The sequence below is a fragment of the Lytechinus pictus genome, chromosome 7 (genome assembly GCF_037042905.1).
Source record: "Lytechinus pictus isolate F3 Inbred chromosome 7, Lp3.0, whole genome shotgun sequence".
Lineage (NCBI taxonomy): Eukaryota > Metazoa > Echinodermata > Echinoidea > Temnopleuroida > Toxopneustidae > Lytechinus > Lytechinus pictus.
Window position 1 is genome coordinate 19,313,877 of NC_087251.1, and position 12,853 is coordinate 19,326,729.

Here is a 12,853-nt window from a genome sequence, read left to right on the forward strand (position 1 = left end):
TATATTAATTTATTTCATATTTTTATCGGTGGGGGGGGGGGGGGTAGGCGGGGAAAACATCCCCTAAATGTACACCATGTAAGAAATCGGGCCCATTCACAAAGTATTCACATGAATGGTATAACTTTGCCATTATGGTGCCATGGTAAAATTGCTCAGTAGCAAATCAAAATCAAGGTTTCCGTGGTAATCATCACATGCAATGGCAAAATTGTAAGTCTTTATGAAACGGGATCCGTGTGATCATTTAGCATACCAAGACTATTATAAACTTGTGCAATAATTTACCTCAAGTTTGTAATCAAATCAGAGGTAGATAATTAATTATTCATCCGATTAAAGACACAATTTATTATGATAGAAAAATAAACTTGACAAAAGGGAATATTAAATCTTGTTTATATAATGCTTGTCTTCAATGCTCACAAGAATTTTTAAAGTAGTCGTGGGGTTAGGGGCAAAAGAGGGGACGGCAAAAACAAACAAAAAAATCGGGGCGTATAGCACAAAATCTAGAACAAAGCCCACTCTTTATAGTGATTGGGGTGCAGGAGTTATATGCGGGGAGCAAACGGTGACTAAGTGAAAAAAAAGTTTTGAGGGGTGAAAAAGGATCATCTGGTACTTTTTACAACTTGAATTAGGAGGCTCATTATAGTAATTACTTTCTATTTACAAATTATTACAAGTTCAGTTTTCAAAATTCCAGGAAGGGAGGGGGGTGACATCCCCCTTGCTATATGGCTACCGATTGCCCTTACATAAACCTTTCTTTAATGACGTAACATGAAAAAAGATAGGCTAGCCCCCAAAGTACCTGACTATATCTAGGCTAAAATTAGACCGACCCCGGTCAGATTCATACCATCGCCTGCCTGGTACAGAATTGAAAATTGATTGTTCGATTTTTATCATTAACATGGATACAAAGATTTTTTTCTTCCTAATGAAATGGATTGAATGCAGTGCAAATACACGATGAGAGAGCAGTATGCCGTGCATCGATAAGGCATTGTATTTGAAGAGCTACCCCTCACTACCTCGACAGCCGCACGACTCACCCAATACCCCCGCCCTAACCACCAAAAACTGGTCTCCATAAATTCTAAAACAAATCTGATGTTTGGAAAGGCTTAATCGTTATGTATCTCATGAAGGACATTAGTTTCGAATTTGTTGGCTTACATAAAGGTAGAAAGCATAATCGAAACAATGTTCATACTACTATGTTTGTAGCTACGTAACCATAATTACCTAATACGACATTAAATTATAGCCTATGATGAATTTGCAAGATTTGAAGAAGCTAAAAGTTCGAAATATTCTACAAGCAGAACATTATAAATATATAAAAATGATACTCATTAAAGCTCTCTAAAATCTTGTTTATTAAGCTTCATCATAAACATATATCGTATCTCTTATTGATTTGTTAATAATTAGAGTACCAAAATTTTAACATTTACCAGTCAGTGTCTTTAGTATGTAAACCTTGATAAAGATAAGTTAAAGTAAACTACTCGGGACACTACTTATCAAGGTGTATAATGAATTCCAATGATACTAATTATCGATTGTTTATTCCTTCACTATAACCCAGATACGCTTTCGTGTGAAGTTTAAAACCAAGGTCTGATAACAAAAATGCTCATTATTGTGCGGGAAACCGCACGGAAGTTTTCCAAAATGTCCGACACAATACAAAATCAATTAACCAAGCGAGTCAACTTTTCACTCTGCATAATATGAAGATGGTTGGGTATGGTATAAACTGGGTTGTCTCGATATTGATTTCATTGACGTAGACTGGCTATAACTTCTTTGCATAAGAATGCTGCACCTAGAATGTTTGGTGGTAGTAGTTACCAACAAAGTTTCGCTTTGAAGTACTGAATCGATTTCTGACAACAGACCATAAAAAAATCAATATGATATCGGACGTGGTCTACCACAGACCACCATTTTGTTTTACATTTTCCGTTTTATGCAACCTATATTACCATAAGCTTGCTTGACATTCTTTAAAAAGTAGGATATAACCCTTCAACAATTACTGTTTGGTGCCTTATATTGTAACCCCCTCCCGCATATGATTACTCAATCATTGAGTTGATTTTGCCTAATTCCAATGAAAGTAGGTGTAAAAATATTCTTAAAAAACATCAAAGAAGTCACATTTCACGAGCTGACATTTGAGAATGATTGTTAATGTCTGAGAATTTGCAAAGACGAAGGAAGATTTGCAAAACATACAACGAACTATATATATCTTAATAAGTTTGTAATTGCCTAAACTAATTTTCTAGCATTTTCATTTTATTTTTATTTTTAGGAATATTTGGTATTATTTACCAACCTGCCCAAATAAAATATATTTAATGAGCCGAATTCCGATAGCCGAAGCCAAAAAGTCTCAAAATGAAATGAAGATAAACAAAAATTAATATCGGATAGATATGGGCCAAACTTCCATTATTCCCATTTTGAAGATGAAAAATTATTTAACTAAACTTGAAGATGAAAGAATCATGATCAGAAATCCTCTCTTTCAGCTAACCTTAAATGTTCTTTTTATGTATCATTCATAATATCGTCCTGATATTTCTTGATTTAACTTAGTTGTAAATCATTTTGATTATAGTATGATAGTATTCGTTTTCACTCAAAATCAGCCCTCCCTCCCTAATCCATGCACGGACACCAGCAAATAAGTCGAAACTGGTCAAACTCAGTCAAAATTATTAATAAAATTAACGTTAAAACTCTTCAATTGAATAAAAATGAATCTACCAGAATTAAGTCAATATAAACAAAAATATAATTCTTGATTCGTTAACTAGAATGGAATGAAATTTAAAGTTAGAGCCCACTTTGCGGTTAGTCATCGTATTTCGTAATCCGTTATATATTTTCTGTAATAAAACGTCTGTAATGCACTCATTTAAGATGAGATGGACTAAGTGAAAAAAATAAACGAGTAAGATGTTCTTAGCTGTAAAGATTTTTCTATAATGCATTAATGGGGTAAAATGTTGGGACCTTGTGTGGTTTTATTTTCAGCGAATTTGGTTGGTATACATCCCCTCATTAGATGACTAAAACTGAATAAATGGGTTTTAAGAACACCTCTTTCATTTCGATACTCTTTACTACCACAATCCTATTTAAATATCCGATTCGCGTTCTTGTGTCACCAATTCCGTATTTCTCCCAAGGATTTGCGTAGTTATTCATGTCTTACAGTTATTTGTCTCCCCATTAAAAGAACATTTTCAATTAAAAAAAAAATGTATATGTTATTATTGACTACCTAGATTATGCACATATATATTCTAAAATTCATAAATCAACCAAGCTATTTAACAAACGAAAGCTTTCAAAGTATTGCGTGGTTTCAATATTTGTTATGATCTCGTTTTTTTGAAGACATGACGGATCAATATTTGGACTCTGTCACTCATGTCACTCAAAGCCTTGCGACTGATCCGATCGTACAGTTGAATTGTGCGATTGGTAGCACATGACGAACATTTCCATCAGAGAATTAATGAGAAATTGGTTATACGATTAATCCTAACACTTTGTATAGCATCATCGAGATGCTTTTAATTGGCTACTCCGGGCTCAAAATAGTTATTTCTAAATAAATAAAGTAAAAAATCATCAAACAAAACGCTGCAATTTTCATCAAAATCTGATAGGAAAATATTAAGTAATTGAATTGTAAAGATTACGAGAATTTTGTGAAAACAATTATATGCACGCCTTCATGAATATGCACTAGGTCGTCTGATGATGTCATGTCCCCACTTTCCTTTATTACGTTATTACATGAAATTATACTTATTTCACATGTTCATGGATGTTCCATGTAAAAAGTTACAGCAATGAATATTCAATGCATTAGATCAGTTTTCAAACAATTTTCTTGGTGGTCTTAGTGGTCAAAATTTAAATAAATCTTACTTCATAAAACAAAATACAAAACAATCAGTGAGAGTATGACATCATCAGCTTGCTCATTGCATATTCATGAATGCATGCATAGAACTGTTTCACCGAAATAATGCAATGCTTTAAAATGTCATAGCTATGTTATTTGTCAGATTTTTTGATGAAATTTTCAGTGCTTTTTTTTTCATCTGTTCAAATCATTTGATTTTCAACCTTGAGCACCTATTTAAATATCTTGCTACTGAGATATATAACGAGATGTCATGGGGGAAGGGGAGGGGGGGGGGTAAATGACCAGCGGCGTATCGTGGGTCATGGCATGGGGGGGGGGGCACGAGTTACTTATTGAGAGCTCAGTAGCCAACACAGTGACCTGGAAAATATACATTTTAAGGACTCTTTGTAGGAATTCATGAAGAGCATACTTATCTAAGGACCCTACTGATCAAATGATACGATTGCCAAGCGCGAGGTGAAAATATTTGATATTCAGATCTGAAAATAGTATATTCTAAGTACCAGCTTTTTAAAAATAATATCTCACTAAATATGCAATGCAATTTTTGTATGTCTTTTGTTTGTTTAAAGGTCAAGTCCACCCCAGAAAAATGTTGATTTGAATAAACAGAGAAAAATCAAACAAACATAACACTGAAAATGTCATCAAAATCGGATGTAAAATAAGAAAGTTATGACATTTTAAAGTTTTGCTTATTTTCACAAAACAGTGATATGCATAATTCAGTGACATGCAAATTAGACAGTCAATGATGTCTCTCACTCACTATTTCTTTTGTTTTTTATTGTTTGAATTATACAATACTTCATTTGTTTATATATTTGACAATAAGGACAAATTTGATTGAATCATAGTATTAAACAATGCTCATTCCACACTTGACAATGAGGAGAAAAATATGATATTCCATATTTCACATAATAAAATACAAAAGAAATAGTGAGTGGATGACGTCATCAGTCTCCTCATTTGCATATAACTGTTTTGTGAAATTAAGCAAACATTTAAAATGTAATAACTTTCTTATTTTACATCCGATTTTGATAAAGTTTTCAGTGTTATGCTTGTTGGATTTTTCTGTTTTTATTCAAGTCAACTTTTTTGGGGTGGATTTGTCCTTTTTGACATAACACATGACACGTGAACTCCGAGCCTCCCCGTAATTACGCCACTACACATGATCATTCGGAGGTTTAAATTGTACAATATCCTGCAGTGGCGTACAGATGGGGGTCTAAAAAAAAAAGAGAAAGAAAAGAAAAGACAGAAGGGAAAAAGTGATATTTTCTGAATATCATGTAAAAATCTATCAGAAAATTGGGTTTTAGTAATAAATTTATTGAATTTTTTGCTCGCTCGCTTTGCCCGCTCGTGAACTATTTATGAAGTTTTCGTGATACGCCATATCTAGCCCCTTCACATTTTATTTGGCTTTAATAGTACGCCACTGATTTCCGGGTAGGGCTGTTGGGTTGCGAATCAGAATTTATTTCAGGGACCACAGAATCGGGGAATGAGGGGCCACCTATTTTTTCAGTAAAAATGTACAAAAACATCAATAATATCTTATTTCTTTTGGCTCTGTCTCTCACTTTTAAAACCTTTCCGCAGCCCCTGTATTTCCCTCAACAATTTACATGTTATCATAATTGCATTATTATATCAAACGATACGCCTTTGGTGACAACAAATATTGAGAGAGATTTGGATGTTTCATCACTGTTTTGTAAAGTATCTCTACCTCATCCCCTGATGCCATGTTACGGAAATTATTTCACATTATAGTAAAACAACAAATTACTCTTCGTCCGAAATCTTTGATGGACGTTTATTGGAAGGAGTTCGCAACAAATGAGTCAAAACTACCGCTTATGAATGGGAATAAAACTCAAAAGTTTTTTTCAAAGGAAAATAGAAACGTAAAGATAAACAGATGGGTGGAACAATATCGGACAAACATAAGATGTAATCACTACACAAGTTAAAGAGGAATTTCAAATTGGTCTAACAGAGGTATCGTCGCTGTGATGTAGAAGCTAGGGACAATCCTGCAATTACTTTTTCTTCTGCGGAGTCCATTATTTTTTTTCACTTACAATGGCGCCAGCTTGCAAGTGAATCAGATTCCGAATGAATATGACACGGAATTATGTGGTATCAGCTGAAAAAAATATACTAATTTCTGAGTTACATTCACTCCGAACTGACGCCATTACTAGTCGACTTCCAGACACAAGAATATTATTCTCCGCCAAATTAAAGTGACGAACAAACCTACCTGGTGTTACACAAGTAGAGGAGCAGTCCATGTATTTGCTGCCACCGGTGTAGTTGACTCGAGAATACGGCTCGCAGAAATCACAGGTATCCTCCACCCAGTCTCCATCGCATACACCACGGCAATCGAGCCGGTCATCATTGGCGTCCTCATCCAGGCCAGAGTCACCACCTACGTGATTGTGGAGGGAACGGGGAGCGGGGAGGGGGGGGGGGTAATATTTATATGCAAGTATAATTGCGAAGCATTATGCAAATGCCATTCAGGCAATCATATTAAAGATGATGATCATGATGATGAAGAAGAAGAAGAAGAAGATGATGATGATGAAAAAGTTCTTAATATCACAGATATCTCAATATGCTCCGGTCTTAATATCTCAGAGGGCATATAGAGTAAGGATATCAATAGAGTTTTGGTTCAGAATAATGTAAAGATTAGGATTAGGGTTTATTTATCTTATATAGTTTTGGTTGGCTTAACGTGCAAACTTTCCATCGGAGCTATTGGCGCCGGAGCAAATTTCATGGAACCGCGATGTAATCTAAGTGAAGATATTATTATTATTACCATTATTATCACTATTATTATTATCATTATTATTATTATTATCATCATCATCACTATCACCATCATCATTAATACTATCATTATTAATATTGTTATTATCATCATCATCATATCGCCTGTCTTTAATGCAATTTCATCGATGAATCATTTTATCCCATTAAACCATGCTGGTATAATTAGGCATTTTTAACATTTCTCCATAAATAAAACAAGTGGAACGCCTCTGGCAGTCTCGCCTGCATTACGCAATTCGAAATAGCAGCAGTGCTGCCTCTGATAACAGCTAATTAATAATTATTCACAGAAGAAAACACTAATATGATAATAAAATATTATGTCCAATCACCCAAAATGACCTTTGACCATGATCATGTGACCTAAGACATGTGGAAAACAATCATTCATACTTGATTACCCTTCTGTCGATGTTTCATGAGCTAGAGCCATAAACTTTCTAAGTTATGACGCCAATCCAACACAGCCAGATGTCATTAACATTTAAATTACCTTTGATCTTTGCCATGTTCCTAAAACGCGCACAGGGTATTCAGGGATACATTGCTGCTCTTAAGTCCAAGTTTTATGAACTAGATCCATAAACTTTTAAAAGTCTGATAAAAATTCCTCAAATACCCCAACATAGCTAAAGTTCGTTGACCCTAAGTGACCTTTGACCTCGGTCATGTGACCTGAAACTCGCACATGATATTCAGGGATACACAGTTGCTCTTATGTCCAAGTTTCATGAACTAGATGCATTAATTCCTTTAAAAAACCCAACATGGCCAAAGTTCGTTGACCTTAAGTGACTTTTGACCTAAATCATGTGATCTGAAACTCAGGCAGGATCTTCAGTGATGCACTACTACCCTTATGTCTAAGTTTTATGAACTAGGTCCATATACTTTCGAAGTTATGACAACATATCAAAAACTTAACCTTGGTTTAGATTTCGATATTGATTCCCCCAACAAGGTCGAAGTTCATTGACCCTAAATGACACTTGACCTTGGTTGTGTGACCTGAAACTAAGACAGGATGTTAAGTAATACTTGATTACCCATATGTCCAAGTTTCATGAACTAAGTCCATATACTTTCTAAGTAATGATGACATTTCAAAAACTTAACCTTGGTTGAGATTTCAATGTTGACGACGCCACCGTCGCCGTCGGAAAAGCGGCGCCTATATAGTCTCGCTCTGCTATGCAGGCGAGACAATAAACGAAGGTCTACCTACCAACACATTCACCGCATTTATCATAGAAAGCAGTAGCATTACAGGAACCAGAGCAATCCCATGTTTCTTTGTAGTCCTTTGCCTGTTTACATAGACCACAACGGTCAGCGCCGAAGTCATCGTCTCTGTTCGTCCTTCCGCCAACGCATTCGAAGCAGTAGTTGATGTAAGCGTCCCCGTCGCATTCACCAGCGCAATCGGGCTTGGCATCACCGTTGCAGACACCGGCACAGTCTTCACGAGCGGGTCCATTGCATTCACCGGCACAATCGACGATTCCCTTGCATTCCTCTGTAAACATAAACACAATCAAACTTTCATTATCATATGGAAACATTTTATTCTCAATGTGTAAAAGCTCTACAACCAAGGGATAAAACTGAAGGAAAACACAATTGCATGAACAAAATTTAATCATTCATTAATAAAGAACACTCTTTTTGATGAATTTACAAAACATCTAAACTCATTCAACATGCCTTAACATCAATTTGATTAGCCCTTCGTGATATTCAGAGCAAATAATTGTTTTAATTCAAGTTATTTTTGCTTCTAAAATCTTTTTAGACATCAATCATGATTAGAGGTCAGATAAGGATCCTAGACTTAAAACAACAAAAACCGACCAACTATTACTAACCAACAACTTCTTGGGTAAAGGCTTGTACAACAGATAGGCACATATCGCTCCTGTCTTCAAATCCAATTATGTTCAAAATGTCATCGATGTCCATCCTGAAAGGAGCAGATGATGACCACCATCCCCATGAGTCCCAATATGAATACCAACTGCTTTCTTCTCCTTCAAAGAGGTCCTCGGATGTGATGAGCTCCTCCATGGTGTCAACGAAACGCTCGCAGCGGTCTACATTCTCCAAAAGCCCGATCACCTCACCAGCCATACGTTCCATGAACTCTTCAAGATCATCTCTACCGTCGACCATGCTGTCACAGACCCTATCCAAACTACCCATACCGGTGATGACGCCCAAAACATCGTCCATTACATCAAGAGTCTCTTGTGTGATGACTCGTGGACTATCCCTGAAGTAATGAAAATCCTCCGCTGATGAATCCCAGTACCACCACTGACCGTAATTGTCCCACCATTGCAATTCTTCAACATAGTCCCGAACCTCCTCAATCTGATCGCAAAACGCCAACCCATATTCATCAATTACCCAGAGGCCAACATCAACCATGACACTCCTAACAACGTCTAGAATGCTTTGGTCTGATATCAGTACTTCTTTAATTACACCACCCACTTCAACACAGACACCTTGTGGATCTCCTTCTTCAATAACACTGGTATCAAATTCAAAGGTATCAGTGATAAATTCAAAAAATTTATCTAAGTCGAACGGACGAAGGGACAGAGGATAGTCTGGTCCATAATAGACTGGAACAATGATTTCTTCACATTCTGATATCAAATCTTGTTGTTCAGAACCGCGCCTGCTGAAAATCCTACAAAGAGACTCGACTGGGGACATACCGTGGACACGGGTCATGTATTGTTCCATGACATCACAAAATGTTTCACTCATCTCCGGAAAGTTGTCTGCGTTGTACATTTTAGCTATCATCTTGACAGCCGTTTCGAATGGAATGAGGGGTAGGATCATTCCCGACTCAAAGGCCTGTTCACCAAGATAACCCAAATAATCCTCCACGTAACTGTACTCGCTTACATCTGGGAGATTTACAGCACCGACTCTGATCTTATTTGCTGAAAAGGTCTCCACAACGAAAGAGCATACATCAGAAGCACTTGAGTATCCTGTCATTTTTTCAAGAGCTTCACTCGTGAGGATTTCAGCATTTATGATTTCGTTGACAAAGTTTCTGCAAGAACGGAGGTTCGTCGTCATGTCTAGGACGCTGTCCACCATGTTGTCTAGAAAATCATATAGATCTTCTTGGCTGATGTCTGGGTCTCCCGATAAAGAGGCCATCTGTTGACACATTTGTTCCTCACTGTTCCAGTCACCAAGATGTCGGAAGATGACCGAGAGGACGTTATCAAGGGAGTCAATTTCAGGGATTTTGTACCACCAGAGCGTGCTGGATTCGTCGAAAGAGTATGAGACCTCTGAAGACCAGCTAGAAGACCAAGATGATGGCCAAAAATGTCTCCAATCATAGTATCTCCAACAAGTAGTGCTGTAAAGCCAGGCGCTACTGTAGTGGGCAATAGCTGAAATCAGACCATTGGCCTTTTCTTTTATTCCATCATTATCCAATGAATATAGGTTGGTGTAGGAATTGCACAATTCATATGGGCCATTGTCGCTGATATTCAATGCGTAAGGAATCGTATCAAATAAACCTTCTAGGAATATATCTTCAAGGTAGTCGTCCCAATCCTCCCAATCCTCCCAGTCATCGTAATCATCTTCGTGAGAGACTTGGTAGCAGAGTTTGAGGAATTCATAAAAATTTTCATCATCCAAAGCCTGGCACATTTCTGTCGCAACTCTATCCATTAACGCATCTGGAACAGTCTCGCAGAATATGAGAGCACCTTCTCGTAAATTATCGGCCTGGTATATTCGACCTGCAAGCTGGATCCAAATTTCGATTGGAACCCTTTCTATGACGTATGGATCAATTGGATTCCATTCACCTTCATAACTGGATCCCCACCACCATGAAGAGCTTGACCACCACCAAGAAGATGACGACCACGAATATGACGATGATGACCATGGAAAGGACGATGAAGACAGCGATGAAGATGACCATGAAAAGGACGATGAAGACGGCGATGAAGATGACCATGAAAAGGAGGATGACGGAGATGAAGATGACCATGAAGAGGAGGATGACGGAGATGAAGATGACCATGAAGAGGATGACGGAGATGAAGATGACCATGAAGAGGATGACGGAGATGAAGATGACCATGAAGAGGATGACGGAGATGAAGATGACCATGAAGAGGATGACGGAGATGAAGATGACCATGAAGAGGATGACGGAGATGAAGATGACCATGAAGAGGAGGATGACGGAGATGAAGATGACCATGAAGAGGAGAATGACGGAGATGAAGATGACCATGAAGAGGAATACGATAGAGATGAAGAAGACCAGGAGGACAGCGAACTCCAAGATGAAGAAGACCATGATGAAGACCAGCTATAGGAAGATGAAGGGAATGAAGACCATGAATATGAACTTTCCTCTGGGAACGATGAAGGAAATTCAATATCAAAATCGGCATCTTCGTCGAAAGAATCAATAATTGACGTACAGAACTCAGATTGAGTGATGTTGATGAAGCTGAATGTCATGTTCATCAAGTCTGGGGCCTCTTCCACAAGATTTTCTAGCATGCTTTCACAGAATGATGCCGAAGAAACAAGTTCAAATAGATTCGATTTCATTGTATTTAATATGCCATCAAGTGCATCGCGATCCCCATTCTTTTCATCAAGAGCTGCTTGGACGATATTATCACAATAATCATCTTTGTTTGAATAGTCACCGAGAGTCATCATCACATTGGATACAAAATCATGAATGGAAAAATCGGGGAAATACCAGCTACTGCCGCTAAAAGAGTCTATGTAAGAGCTTTCCGACCATGAGCTGCTGAATCCAGAACCCCTTCGACATTTGTTAATCTCATCGGAGAGGACGAGTATGATGAAATCATAAGCGAATTCATCCATTATGTCGCTAACGCTGCTTGAATCATACTGCATGGTACCGGTCACTCCACGACAAACAGAATGGTCGCTATTCGGATCAACAATGCCAAGGGCATCCGTGAACTGATCGAAGATAAAGTCCAATTCTCCACCTCCATCATCCCAGTCTGATTCCCACCACCAGTCGTCAGATCCGGACCACCATTCGGAATACTCCCATTCTGAATCCCAATCCCACCAAGATGACCAGGAACTCCACCAGGACCAGGATGACCAGGACGGTGAACTCCAGGATGAATCCGACCAAGACCAAGAGGAAGATGACCATGATGACGAGGACCAAGACGATGAAGACCATGATTCCGAGGACCAAGACGAAGAAGACCATGATGACGAGGACCAAGACGAAGATGACCATGATGACGAGGACCAAGACGATGAAGACCATGATGACGAGGACGAAGACCCTTGAGAGGACACGGCAGATGAAGATCCACCTCTTCTATAGCGGCCTTCATCTTCAATATCGAAATCTCCCTCAGCTAGTCCTATGATACCTTCACATACCCCATTGAAATCGGCATCCTGCGGATCATCAACGAGAGTCTCACAAAGGAATGTTGTCATCTCTTCTGGAAGGAACTCTCCAAGAAATTCGAAATTGTCGCACATTATTCCGATGGATTCCGATATGGTGTCGGCATTGATGGCCTGGCCGAGTGCCTGTATCACTTCATGAATATCCACAGGGAAGTCGAACCAGCTTCCTTCGGACGAATACCGCCACCATGACGATCCATACCAGGATGAATCCCACCACCATGAAGATCCACCATATGATGATCCCCACCACCAAGAAGAATCATACGACGATCCCCACCACGAATCCCATGAAGATCCCCACCATGACGAATCCCACCCATATGAAGAATCACCCCAATACCACGAACTGGAATCCGCCTTTACAGTAGCTGCTCCAAGGAGCAGGACTAGTAGAAACAGGCACCGCATGATGGTGCCGATTATAAAAAAATTAATCTTGCATCCACAAAGAAAGGGACATAATGTTTCTCTACATCCAAACTAAAAGTACACGAAGACGTCCGTCTACATGGACTGTAATGGCGTATAATA

The 12,853-nt window shown here is 38.3% G+C and overlaps 1 protein-coding gene across 1 annotated transcript in view; it reads right to left on the bottom strand.

Moving 5' to 3' along the window:
- The window catches only part of LOC129264802 (uncharacterized), a 36,060-nt gene extending 23,207 nt beyond the window's left edge, over nucleotides 1-12,853 (bottom strand). Inside the window, exons 1-3 of the mRNA XM_054902746.2 lie at nucleotides 8,701-12,853; nucleotides 8,061-8,351; nucleotides 6,252-6,422 (exon numbers count right to left, since the gene is read on the bottom strand). Of these exons, the coding sequence (XP_054758721.2) occupies nucleotides 6,252-6,422; nucleotides 8,061-8,351; nucleotides 8,701-12,730 (4,492 nt within the window). The 5' untranslated portion in view covers nucleotides 12,731-12,853. The remainder of the gene's footprint in view (nucleotides 1-6,251; nucleotides 6,423-8,060; nucleotides 8,352-8,700) is intronic.